Raw genomic sequence first — 14,431 nt, 5'->3', positions numbered from 1 at the left:
CCAGAGATCAAGGTATAAAAATTGCCTTCAATTGGAGTATTTTTTTTTTTTTTATCTTCAGTCCCTATCTCTTTCTTGAACTGACATATAATGGCAGCTTCCTCAATGCCTTCCCAGGCAGGAATGGATCTCCTGTTCCTTTCATATTTAATACTTCTGAAACTATTAAACCATCAAATAAAAATGTAGTTAATATGGTCATCATCTCAGGTCTTACTTGGAAACCATGTGATGACTACAGTCATTGGTACAGTAATGGAGAGATGATCTAAGATAGTTTGGTGATATTCTTCCACAGGAATATTCTGCTAGGGTCGTTGAGACAGCCTGATGGAAACAGGTTGTTTCCATCCACTGTTGTTACTAAATCTGTACTAAGTTATGATGGTAAGAACTGATTTACCAGTTTGAATTGGCTTTCTAATATTAACAACAGAGTCCAGATGACACCAGTAACTAAGCTTTCACTCTCCTATCAACTGTACCTGAGGCTGACATACTGTGCTCACTTTTGTAAAAAGTGGTAATCCTCTTTTCATCTTTCAGCAAATGTCTGCCTCTTGAAAATTTATGATCTTGACTACCATAAAATACCTAGTGGTTTTCATTGATATAGTAGTATGTGATCATACTTCTCTGGTTTACAATTCAGTAGGACTAGAACAGAACAAAGGATAGATAGATAATGAAACTTAATTTAGGTTCATGTGCCCAACACAAGGCTAGTTTCTCCATTCCTACCTGATACTTAGTTATACTAGGTTAATTATAAAGTTAGTTATGATACTAACCATTGATTTTTCTTGTTCTTCATTGAATTTCTGTATATCCATATCAAACTTCTGAAATGTAGTTATATCCTGCTCACACAATTTGTGGTTGATCACCTCGCTGTAAAGCAAAGTAATGAAAGCAGTCACATTTCATACCAATATGAAAAAAGAACACTCAAAACAAATTAAATAGACCATTTCATACTATAAAAAGAAAAACAGCAGTACAAAATTATCTAATGGGAAATCATTACAGATTTTCCCTAGCAGATTATCAGAGACATCTTCTTTTATGTTTTAGCTTTTTAAAATTAAAGAGGTTTTAATACATATACATCTTAATTTAGGAAATTAATCGTATTTCAAAGTATTTTTTCATTAATTTCTACCAAATATAAGGTCTAATTTATTTTCCTATATTTATTCAGTTAAGACATACTGCAAAACATAAGTCAATTAAAATATATAAATTGTCTGCATATGTAATTGATCCTTTTCCATATTGTTATAATAAACCATAAATTACATTTCTAAGATTTTGTGCAAGACTTCTGTGTTTCCACAATGAAATTAAATCAAATTTTAAAATCTAATTAACAGGTACTTAAAGTAGAAAATAAAAATTTTCACAGATTTCTGAAAATTAGGTTTAGTTTCCTCGAAGGCATGAAGTTATAGGGTTAAATGCTTAGACAAAATCAAAGACACATATTTTTTACTAAAATCTCACACATGGCTTTTTTTTTTTAAACTTAGCCATTTATAATTTTTTAAATGATACAAATGTGACCCTACCAAACTAAAACCTCTACCTCTCCCATTTGTTCATTTGCCAAAGTCATTCTAATTTCTGGTTGCTTTCTTTGAAAGAATCTTTGATATAAGTTTCCATGTGTTTTCTCTTTATGTGGCTCCAGGTCCAAGGTATCTCAAATAATCATCTGATATCTATGGGCAACAGGCACATATGTGGTGCACATATATACCTATAAGCAAAACACTAATATACAAATATGTCTGAAAAATAAGTATTAAGAGCATTGTTTCCTAAGCCATGTAAGATATTTTGGGCCTATGATCCTAGTCTAGGAAGCTTAAGCAGGAGTTTTCCAGTATATAGGACAACATAGATTACATAGCAAAATTCAGGCCAGCCTGAACTACATAGTGAGACCATATCTCAAAGAAAAATTATTGTCTTCTAAGAAAGCTAATGTAACATTCAATTACATATAATTTAAAACAGATTCTTTTGGATCTGAGTATCATTCTCTCACTGGTTAGTAAAGCTATCTTTTACTTTCAGTTACATAATTCATTTTATGAAAAAACAAAACAAAACAAAACAAAAACCAGTGAGGGGATTGGAGAGATGATTCAGCAGTTAAGAGCACTGGTTCCCTTCCAGAGATCTGAGATTGGATTCCCAGCACCTCCAAGATGGCTCACAACCTATAACTCCAGTTCCAGGGGAATCAATGCCTTCATCTGGCCTCCTCAGGTACCAGACATACAAGCTGTGTGCAAGCAAAACAAACATACCCATAAAATAAAATTTTAAAAAAAAGTAATAAGGGTTACATTAAAGAATTCAGTTTTGCACTGTGTCAAATAAAGAAGCACAGAGGAGTCCTAGAAAAGAAAATGACTTAATATAAAATTAATACTAGGTCAATGAAAAACTGTTGAATGTACAGAATTTTGTATACATATCACTTAGGTTTGAATACATGGAAGTATAAAAAAGTTTACATCTTTTTTTTTCCTCTAAAATCCCTTCAAAGCAGTTATGAAGATACCTCAATAGTTAAGAGGGTTTACTGTGAAAGGAGGTGGTTTGCAAATTTGAATCTAGTACCCATCTTGAAAACCAACCATGGATGGTTGCTTCTACAATAGCAGCACTGTGGTAGGCAAAGTGAGAATTGCTAGGACTTGCTGGCTGCTTGTCTAACTGGATGTTCAGTGACAGAACCTGACTTAAGGGAATAAGGTGGAAAGTAATAGAGCGAAACCCAACATCCTCCTCTGCCCTCCACATTTGTATTTATGCACCACACACACACATACAAAAAAATAAAAATTAAGTTTAATTAATGTCACACCTCTGCAAAAAGCACCATTTTCACTTCTGTACCACAGGAAAAAGTAAGTCCATGATGCTAAATCAAAAATATTTGCAAGAGTCTGTGTCATGAGTAGACCTTGGGTGCTGACTCTGCAACTAGTCCTACAATACCCAGAGGAAGCTCAACTCCCAGGTGCTCTAACACACCCAGGATCACAGCAATGGCATCAACATCAGGAGTAACTTGAGTCCCTAAGGATCCAGGGACACAGGAACTCCTGCCTTGCCAGTGGCATGGATTCCTTCTGGTCTGAAACTGCACTTGGATCAGACCTGGGGTACTGGCTCTGCACCCACTCTTAAAACACCCAGAGGAAGCATGACTCCCAGGTATTCTGAAATGCCCAAGATCACAGGATTACAGAGGAAGCTCAACTCCCAGGAGATCAGAGACACCCAGGAACACTGGAGTTCTGACAGAAGATCACAGCTGAGGGCACGACATCTTTCCCAACACCCTGTGTATGTGGGACCCCCACAAGAACCAAGGAAACAAAATCATCCTCCCAGCCGGAGGCACGCGTTCCTTGCAGCTTGCAACTGTGTCTAGAGAAAACATAGGGCTCTGGCACCCCACCAAATTTTGCAACACCAAGAAAAAGCTTAACTCCCAGGAGCTCTGACACAGCAGGATCTCACTAGATTGTTCACACCAGGATTTCAGGATCCAAGAGGCAGCATGACTTCCAGGAGTTCAGACACACCCAGAATATCAGGATCGCAGGATCCCAGGATCCCAGATAGCTGGACTCCAATGAGTTCTGACACAACCAGGATTACAGGAGGGACAGGCTCCAGTCAGAGACTGCAAGGGAAGGTAGCACCAAAGAAAATGAGATAGCAAGAGTTAAGTGCAAGAATATAAATAATAGAAACCAAAACTAGTCGGCATCATCAGAACAGGTGAAGGAATTGAACAAAAACCATCTAGGATCTAAAACTGGAAATAGAGTTTAAAAACTCACAAAGACAGATGAACCTGGAGAAAGAAAACCTAGGAGACATAGATGCAAGCATCTCCAACAGAATACAAGAGATAGAATAGAGAATCGCAGGTACAGAAGATACCATAGATACACTGACAGAACAGTCAAAAAATGCAAAATGAAAAAATCTCCTAACCCAAAACATCCAGGAAATCCAGGACACAGTGAGATGACAAAACCTAAGAAAAATAGGTATAGAGGAGAAAAAAGATTACAAATCAAAGGGCCAGCATATATCTTCATCAAAGTCATAAATGAAAACTTTCCCAATCTAAGGAAAGAGATGCACATGAACAAACAAGAAGCCTACAGAAATCCAAATAAACTGGACCAGAAAAGAAATTCTCGCTGACACATAATAATCAGAACAACAAATGCACTAAATAAAGATAGTATATTAAAAGCAGTAAGGAAAAAAGGTCAAATAACATAAAAATGCAGACCTATTAGAAATACACCAGACTTCTTACCAGAGACTATAAAACCAGAAGATTCTGACAGATGTTACACAGACCCTGAGAGAACACAATTGCCAGCCCAGGTTACTATACCCAGCAAAACTCAAAATTACCATAGATGGAGAAACCAAAATATTCCACGATAAAACCAAATTCACACAATATCTTTCCACGAATCCAAACCTTCAAAGGTAGATGGAAAACTACAACACAAGGAGGGAAACACTACACCATACAAAAATCAAGAAAGAAATCTTCTTTCAACAAACCTCAAAGAAGGTAGCAACATAAACATAATTCCACCTCAAACAACAAAAGTAACAGGAAACAACCAACAGTCACTGGTCTTTAATATTTCTTAATAGCAATAGATTCAATTCCCCAATAAAAAGACATAGATTAATAGACTGGATACATAAACAGAACCCAGGATTTTGCTGCATACAGGAAACCCACCTTAGTGACAAAGACAGACATTACCTCAGAGGAAAAGCCTGGAAAATCTTTTCCAAGCAAATATTCCCAGGAAACAAGCTGGAATAGCCATTCTACTATGGAATAAAATCAACTTATAACCAAAATAATTTTTTGTAGTTCTTTTTTGTTTTTGTTTTTTAAAGATAAGGACTGTCACAATACTTGTCAAAGGATGAATCAACAAAGATGAACTCACAATTCTGAACATCTATGCTCCAAATGCAAGGAAACCCAAATTCATAAAAGAAACTCTACTAAAGCTCAAAGCACATATTGTACCCTATAATAATAGTGGGAAAATTCAACACCCCACTCTCAACAACGGACAGATCCTGGAAACAGAAACAAAACAGAGACACTGTGAAACTAACAGAAGTTTTGAAACAAATGGATTTAACAGAGGTCTATATCTATAGATATCATAGAACATTTTATCATAAAACAAAAGAATGTCCCTTCTTCTCAACACCTCATGATGCCTTCTCCATTACTGACCATATAATGTGTCACAAGACAGGCTTCAAAAGATATAAAATTATTTAAATAATCCCATGAATCCTATCAAGTCATCACTGACTAAGGCTGATCTTCAATAATAATATAAATAATCCAGGCATGGTGGCATATGCCTCTAATCCCAGCACTTGGGATGCAGAGGCAGGCATATTTCTGGTTTGAGGGCCAGCCTGGTCTACAAAATGAGTTCCATGACAGCCATGGATAAACAGAAAAACCCTGTCTTAACCCCCATAATAATAATAATAATAATAATAATAATAATAATAATAATAATAATAATAAAATAGAAAACCCATATACACGTGGAAGTTGAAAAACAGTCTACTCAATGATAAATTGGTCATGGAAGAAATAAAGAAAGAAATTAAAGACTATTTTGAGTTTAATGAAAATGAAACTACAACATATCCAAACTTATGGGACACAATGAAAGTATTCCTAAGAGAAAAACTAATAGCTCTGAGTGCCTCCAAAAAAGAAACTGGAGGGAGCATACACTAGCATCCTGACAGCACCATTAAAAGCTCTAGAACAAAAGGAAGCAAATTCACCGAAGAGGAGTAGAAGGCAGGATAAAATCAAACTCCAGACTGAAATCAAACAAGTGGAAACAAAAAGAACTATAAAAAGAATCAACCAAACCAGGAGCTGGTTCTTTGAGAAAATCAACAAGATAGATAAACCCTTATCCAGACTAAAGAGAGGGCACAGAGTCAGTATCCAAATTAACAAAACCAGAAATGAAAAGGGAGACATAACAACAGAAACTTAGGAGATCAAAAAAAAAAAAAAAAAAAAAATCCTACTATAAAAGCCTATACTCAACAAAACTGGAAAATTTGGATGAAATGGACAATTATCTAGACAGATATCAGGTACCAATTTAAATCAGGATCAGATAGACCCTGCAAACACTCCCTGAACCCCTAAAGAAATAGAAGCAATCATTAATAGTCTCCCAACCCCCTCACCAAAAATAAAAACCCAGGATCTGATGGGTTTAGTACAGAATTCTATCAGACCTTCAGAGAAGACCTAATACCAACACTCTTCAAACTATTACGCAAAATTAAAAAGAGAGGGAACTCTATTCAATTTGTTCTATGAAGCCACAATTACACTTATACCCAAAACATACAAAGACCCAAATGAAGAAAGGAAACTTGAGACCAGTTTCACTTATGAATATTGATGCAAAAATACTCAATAAACTTTTGGTAAACCCAATTCAAGAACATGTTACAATGATCATCCTTCATGATCAAGTGGTCTTCATCCCATGGATACAGAGATGGTTCAATATATGGAAATCCACAATGTAAACAATGGCAAGGAAAAAATCCACAGTATTATCTCATTAGATGCTGAGAAATCATTTGCAAAAATTCAACAACCCTTCATGATAAAATTCTTGGAAAGATCAAGAATTCATGGCTCATACCTAAACATAGTAAAAGCAATATACAGCAAACCAGTATCCAACATCAAAATAAATGGAGAGAAACTTGATGCAATCCCACTAATATCAGACAAGACAAGACTAGATAAGGCTTCCCACTATCTCCCTACCTATTCACAGTAGTATATAATATAGTAGTATTCTATAGCACTAGATGTTCTATCCATAGCAACTAGACAACAAAAAAGAGGTCAAATGGATAAAAATAGGAAAGGCAGAATTCAAAATATCACTATTTGCAGATGACATGATTGTATATGTAAGTGACCCCATAAATTCCATCAGAGAATTCCTAAACCTGATAAACAAATTCAGCAAAGTGGCTGGATATTAAATTAACTCAAACAAATCAGTAGCTTTCCTCTACTCAAAGGATAATCAGGCTGAAAAAGAAATTATGGAAACAACACCCTTCACAAGGTCACAAATTATCATACCTTGGTTTGACTCAAACCAAGCAAGTGAAAGATCTGTATGACAAGAACTTCAAGTCTGAAGAAAGAAATTGAAAATCTCAAAAGATGGAAAGATCTCCCATGCTCATAGATTGGCACACTTAATTTAGTAAAAATGGCCATCTTGCCAAAAGCAATCTACAGATTCAATGCAATCTCTATCAAAATTCAAACTTAATTCTTCATAGAGATAGAAAGAGCAATTTGAAAAATCATTTGGAATAACAGAAATCCAGGATATCAAAAAAACTATTCTCAACAATAAAAGAACTTCAGGGGGAATCATCCCCGACCTCAAGCTGTATTATAGAGAAATAATGATAAAAATGTATGGTAATGGTACAGATACAATGACTTCATGAAATTCACAGGCAAAAGGATGGATCTAAAATATATCATCCTGTGTGAGGTAACCCAATCCCAAAAGAACAAACATGGTATGTACTCACTGATAAGTGGATATTAGCCTAAAAGCTCAGAATACCCAAAATGTAATTCACAGACCACATGAAGCTCCAGAAGAAGGAAGAGGAAAGTGTGGGTGTTTCAGTCCTTCTTAGAATGTGGAACAAAATACTCCTTGGAGGAAATATGGAGACAAAGTACAGAGCAGAGACTGAAGGAATGACCATCTAGAGTCTGCCCATCCTGTGGATCCATTCCATATACAGACACCAAACCCAGTCACTATTGTGGATGCCAACAAGTGCTTGCTGACAGGAGCCTAATATGGCTTTCTCCTGAGAGGCTCTGTCAGAGCTTGGCAAGAACAGAGGCTGATTGTCACAGCCAACCATCAGACTGATCAATGGGTCCCCAGTGGAGGAGTTAGAGGAAGGACTGAAGGATCTGAAGGGGTTTGCAACCTTATAGGAAGAACAACAATATGAACGAACCAGACCCCCCCAGAGCACTCAGAGACTAATCCACCAACAAAAGAGGGGTTCCCATGGCTCCAGTTGCATATATAGCAGAGTATGACCTTGTCAGACATCAGTGGGAAGAGAAGTCCTTGATCCTGTGAAGGTTCAATGCCCCAGTGTAGGCAAATGCCAGGATGGGGAGGTGGGAGTGGGTGGGGGGTGAACACCCTCATAGAAGCAAAGGGATGGGTTATGGAATAGGGAGTTTCTGGGGTGAAACCAAGAAAAGGCTATTATTAGAAATGTAAAGGAAGATGATAGAGAATAATAAATAAATTAAAATAAAAATATTCACAAAATACTACATATAAATAGGAATAATTCATTAAGATGTCATATAGTATATTAACTAATATTTCCTAATATGTAAATTATGTTAATACTATATAGTTTTAAACACATTATATATCCAAAAAACGTACCTTCAAATTTTCCCAGAATATTTTATACTGGAGATCTATGAAGTAATTAAAGCTTTAAAAAGTAAGGATACCTTTTGACGGCTCAGCTTTTGTCCTACAGCAGGACTATGAGAGTTTGACCCACAGCAATACACCCTCCAAGAAAACCATTCAAATTAAGGATTAATCTTACGGAAATATTGTTTATAATATATATCATATTCTAATTATTAATATAGATTACTTGCTATACAATCAATAAAACTTTTCTGGAAGAACTTACACTAAGAAGGAAATAATAAGTTTGAACATATTACCGTGTATCTCCAACTATTCTTTCAGGATTTGCATTCCCATCATCATGAGTTACTGGATTCTGTACTGGGTTGGTAATAAAACAAGATGTTAAAACAATTATGTTATTTTGAAAATTTTAATGAAATGCTTTGTGATCATTCAGGCATAGTGCCAACATTAGGTTTTAAAGCAGATCTATGATTTGTCTAGAAGTTAAACAAAATCAAGTAATGTCTAATTGTCATCTAGAAATATATTTTAAGCTATTTATTTACATGTTGTGATTAAAGACAAGAGATGCAATATGAGATTTTTGATCTTCATTACAGTCCTAAGAAGAATAACTAGAAAAAAGGAAGTGTAACATCAATGCCCAACATAAGATATCTGGTATCTTCCATAAGGTCCAATTCTGAAGCATTCCCATCTTGCTGTTCACCACTTAACAAATTACAGTTTTCCATTGGTGTCTCTACAGAACGTGCAAAACGCTGCCATTCCACTGAGAAACTTACGTTTTCAGATTTAAAATAAAAAAATAAATTTTCTCAAGCCATTTGAATCAAAAAAATCACTTAAACTAATAAAATTGAAATATAAAATAACATTAAGGAATGAATTTTACAAAAGCAGCACTTCATAATTGCATGAAGGGTTTAAAGATAAAACCATATTTCTATTACCCTCTGATTTAATACTAAAGACTTTAGTATTTAAACATGGAACAGAATAGTTGGCTTCAAAGATAGCCATTATAAACCTTAATTTTAATATGTACACATTTTTTAAAAAAAGAATTAAGTTGAATAAAGTATCTTGGGCTTCCTTAATCTAAATTATAAAGTTCTGCCTGTCTGGACATATATTTTACTGCTACAGCAAGAAGCTCTGTGTTTAATCTTCAGTTAAGAAAAAAATTAAAAAAAAATAAAACAGGCATGTATCCTCAGGCCCCAGTACATTTGTAAGGCTGAGGACTTCAGTTTCAAGGCCAGTTCAAGCTGCACACGAGGTTTCAGACACTCCTGAGATAGAGAGTTAGAGCTTACTTCCCTAAACCAAAACAACACACAAATAAACACAGCCTGTCCTGAATTATGTCTGAAGTCCCAGTACTTCTGAGGCTGAGAGGAGCCTCAGGATTTTGAGGCTGTTTGGATCCTATATAGACAAATTTGGGCAATCTGGCCTTTCAACACCAGGTAGAGGAAAATGAAGACTGGTCTTCAGTTTGTTTTTATGAATTTCTGGCGGGAATGGAATGGGAAACAAAATACCCATGGAAGGAGTTACAGAGGCAAAGATTGGAGCTGAGACTGAATGCATCCAGAGACTGCCTCACTCAGGGAAAAATCCCATAATAACCACCAAACCCAGACACTGTTGAAGATGCCAACAAGAGCTTGGGGACAGGAGACTGATATAGCTGTCTCCTGAGAGGATCTGCCAGTGCCTGACAAATACAGAAATGGATGCTCATAGACATCCATCGTACTGAGCACAGGGTCCCCAATGATGGAGCTAGAGAAAGTACCCAAGGAGAATAAGGGGTTTGCAGCCCCATAGGAGGAGGAACAATATGAACTAAGCAGTACCCCCAGAGTTCCCTGGGACTAAAACACCAATCAAATAAATCAGATGTTAGGACTTATGGCTCCAGCTGCATATGTAGGAGAGGATGGGCTAGTAGGTCATCAATGGGAGGAGAGACCCTTGGTACAGTAAAGGTCCTATGCCCAGTATTAAGGAATGCCTGGGCCAGGATTTGGGAGTGGGCGTGTTGGAGGCAGGGGGAGAAGGGAGAGGAGAGGGGATTTTCAGAGGGGAAATAGAAAAGGTGATAATATTTGAAATGTAAATAAAGAAAATATATAATAGAAAAAAAGGAATGAAACAATTCATTTGCAGGTTATATGAAATAAATTCATGTTTTGCTAACATATAGGAACAATGTTCAGGTCTTTTCCTGGGGTAAAATCATAGCAAGTTATTGTTTCTCAACATATTGTGACTACAGTGCCAAGAGTAGGTATATGCACGGCTAAAACTCAGGTATAGGAATATATAGATATAGGTAAAATTAGAAATGAAGTATATGAAATCTCTTAGAAAAGACTTGTTCCATTGCAGGTGAGTTGGTAAAAGTCTAAGAAACTGCAGGACACAATCAATACCGAAGACTGGATATACTATACCTTCAGAATGAGCCTCATCCAAAACATTTATGTCATCTTCATCTTCATCATAGTCAAGAAGTAATAAGTAACCGTTCTTTGGTACCACCCACATTTTCTTTGCCATTTTTCTCTTAAGCACTCAGTTGTCTTCTCAGTTACAAAAATAAAAAGGAAAAAAGAATAAAAACATAGCAATCTGAATCCAAAGGTATCATTTAAATAGTTAAAAATGTCAAAAAGTCAAATAATTATCTTAGCTCATTGAAAGATTGTTTCTTTTGTTTTTTAACACTTATATTTTTAATAATTTGTCTTTATCATAGAGTTTTGAATACATATTCAATATAATGACATATATATATACATATGTATACACACACACACATACACACACACACACACACATATATATATATATATATATATATATATATATATATATATATATATATATATATATATATGTATTCCCTTACAATTTCCTCCATGTATCCCATTTATCATGTCCCTCTCCCTCCTAACTTTGTTTTAAAATCTTCTTTAATTTACGTATTTAAAAACCTTCTTTAGAACCCAAGTTAACAATCTACCATTTCTCAGTTTAAAAAAAGGCAAAAACAGGCCAGCCTTTAATGTGTGAGTCCTCCCCTTCCCACCAAAAATGTTGAGCAAAATGTGTTTGCATTTAAACTTTGAGGCATCTGAATTTTGATCCTATATCCCAAAGATTCTTTTTAAACAAAACATCATCAATTCCGTTTTTCAGTGTATCTCGGTTTTAAAGTAAATTCACAGTACTATTCAGAAAGATAACGAGCATGGTAACTATATATTCATGTCAAGAAGACCCAATGCTCAGTCTACAACAAACACTCGCCACCACCACCCACACAGAAAATCCTTATATTGGAGAAACGTGGGATTGGGGGAAGCCGAGGATTTCAAACATCTGCAGATTTTTAGTTCAAGGCTTGCCCAAGCCAGGCCAGCCTGAGCTACAAAGGAAGATCCCTTTCTACAGAAATAAAACTGAGTGAAAACGCTGAACTTGGTGGTGCAAGTCTTTATTCCCAATACATGGGCGATTGAGACAGGAGGATCGGTGCTCAGAATCCTTCCCAGATTACTTATTAATCTCTTGCAATGTCTCCTCTTCTTCTTTTCATTCATTCTTCCTCTACCACTCCCTTCTCTGCAATGTCCATACAGTGTATACCAAAGGAACACACCATAGAGAAGACAATGAAGAGGGAGGAATCCTCAGTGTATTTCTAATGGATCCTGGACAGCACACAGGACAAGCACCAAGTTGGACCCTAAGGCTCCTTACAGCACACAGGACAAGCTCCAAGGCTCCTCACTCACAGACACATGCTCCCTCGACCCCCAATCCTGCAGCCAGCTCGCTGATCCTATCCCCAGGACCCAAGATTGTGTCCTCCAAGGGTTCACAATTCTCTAAGGCCCTGACCTATTCAATCCTCTGCCATGAATATGGTCCTCCACCTTCATTTAACAATCAGAAGCCATAGGAAATGGGGACCAGTAGGCTTTTCCTCACATAGTGACCACCTGGGCCTGATATGCCACACCGTGACACACCTCGATTAACTGTCCAACAACCCTGATCAGAGCAAATTATCACTTACAGGTTATCTCAGAGGTGAACACTTTCCCAACAGCACCCTTCCGTGCTCAGCTCCTCAAGGGTAAAAAACCGTTGTCAGCAGAGATGCCTGGACAGAGGCTTCTGTGGACCCTTTGTGACGCACGCTGGAGTAAACAGGTCTCACCCAGGGACTGTCCTGATTGGCTGAATATATCCTGCGCATGCGTACATGGAGTACCAGGCACCATTGCTTCAAAGGGAGTTTTCAGGAGGTGGGAATGAACTACTACTGGCTTTAAGACACTTTCTAGGTTCATAAGTCCATACAGACTTGAAAAACTTGAACAAACATGAAACATACGAAACAATGCAAATGACACTACTTTATTTCAAATGTAGAGGCTCTTGTATGCAATTTCTGTTTCTATTTATTTATGTGCATAACATTTAATGTGTGTGGACTTTTTCTGAATGTACTTACGCACACCACAAGAGTTTATTCTGTCCTAAGGGATCAGAAGGGAGCATCCTTATCCCCTCTATCCCCTGGTACCCTCCTGTCTCCACCTTCCTAGTACTGACCTTGATTACAAGAATGTGCCTGACCCTTCTGGCCCTCTCTCTCACTTATGCCTCTGTTGCCTATAGAGTCTGGAAGTGTGCACTGATTCTCTGAAACTTTAGCTGTGCATAAATTGTGATCCAAGATATGGGTGTTTTGTGCCCGGTCATCTGCATAGAACAGGTGATTTTAACAGCTGAGTCATTTTTCCAAGCACTGTTTTGTGCACTTATTTGCACTCCTCTGGCCTCTTCTGGTACCAGGCATGCATCCGGTGTGTTTAAATTTATGGTGACCCAACACCCACCCACACACACCCACACACATTCACACACACACACACACACACACACACACACACACACACACACTGTACATACACATATGCCCAATGATAATTTTTAATTTTCATATTTCTCTATAACTCCTTTTGTACTATTTCATGCCTTGTCCAACTTTATTGTGAGGTGTATTCCTTTTCTTTCTTTGTTTTTTGATTGTTTTCAATTTTTTACTAGATATTTTCTTCATGAACATTTCAAATGCTATCCCGAAAGTTCCCTATACGCTCCCCCTCCCTGTCCTTCTACCCTACCCATCCACTCATACTTCTTGGCTCTGGCACTCCCCTGTACTGCAGCATATAAAGTTTGCAAGACCAAGGGGCCTCTCTACCCAGTGATGGCCGACTAGTCCGTCTTCTGCTACATATGAAGCTAGAGACACAAGCTCTTGGGATAATGGTTAGTTCATATTGTTTTTCCACCTATAGGGTTGCAGACTCCTTCTGCTCCTTGGATACTTTCTCTAGCTCCTCCATTAGGGCCCTGTGTTCCATCCAATAAATGACAGTGAGCATTCACTTCTGTATTTGCAAGGCACTGGCATATCCTCCTATGAGACAGCTATATCAGGGTGTGTTCAGCAACATCTTGCTGGCATGTGCAATAGTGTCTGCTTTTGGTGGATAATTATGGGATGGAAGCCTAGGTGGGTTAGTCTAAGGATGGTCCATCCTTTTGCCTTACCTCCAAATTTTGACTCTGTAACTCTTTCCATGGGTATTTTGTTCCCTATTCTAAGGATGTATGACGTATCCACGCGATGATTTTCATTCTTGATTTTCTTGTGTTTTGCAAATTGTATATTGGGTATTGTAAGTTTCTGGGTTAGTATCCACTTATCAGTGAGTGCATTTCAAGTCACT

The 14,431-nt window shown here is 37.1% G+C and overlaps 1 protein-coding gene across 1 annotated transcript; it reads right to left on the bottom strand.

Moving 5' to 3' along the window:
* Window positions 1-648: 648 nt before the first annotated feature.
* On the bottom strand, window positions 649-12,762 carry LOC147004760 (X-linked lymphocyte-regulated protein PM1-like). Its single transcript, XM_085837833.1, has 5 exons — window positions 12,703-12,762; window positions 11,072-11,200; window positions 8,897-8,960; window positions 792-891; window positions 649-657 (listed from the first exon to the last, which is right to left on the bottom strand). Exons 2-5 carry the CDS (start codon window positions 11,175-11,177, stop codon window positions 649-651), a joined length of 279 nt encoding a protein of 92 aa, XP_085693959.1. The 5' UTR covers window positions 11,178-11,200; window positions 12,703-12,762.
* Window positions 12,763-14,431: the final 1,669 nt, after the last annotated feature.

Source organism: Mus caroli, unplaced genomic scaffold (assembly GCF_978045245.1).
Source record: "Mus caroli unplaced genomic scaffold, Mus_caroli_1 scaffold_5, whole genome shotgun sequence".
Lineage (NCBI taxonomy): Eukaryota > Metazoa > Chordata > Mammalia > Rodentia > Muridae > Mus > Mus caroli.
This window is presented reverse-complemented; position numbering and strand designations above follow the sequence as displayed.

Bases quoted from the DNA above. Each gene is read 5' to 3' on its own strand.
- LOC147004760 (XM_085837833.1), bottom strand. From the start codon at position 11,177: ATGGCAAAGAAAATGTGGGTGGTACCAAAGAACGGTTACTTATTACTT. The intron at 8,961-11,071 runs GTATAGTATATC...TTACCAACCCAG, and splicing joins GGATGAGGCTCATTCTGAAG to TACAGAATCCAGTAACTCAT. The intron at 892-8,896 runs GTAATATGTTCA...TTTGCTTTACAG, and splicing joins AGAATAGTTGGAGATACACG to CGAGGTGATCAACCACAAAT.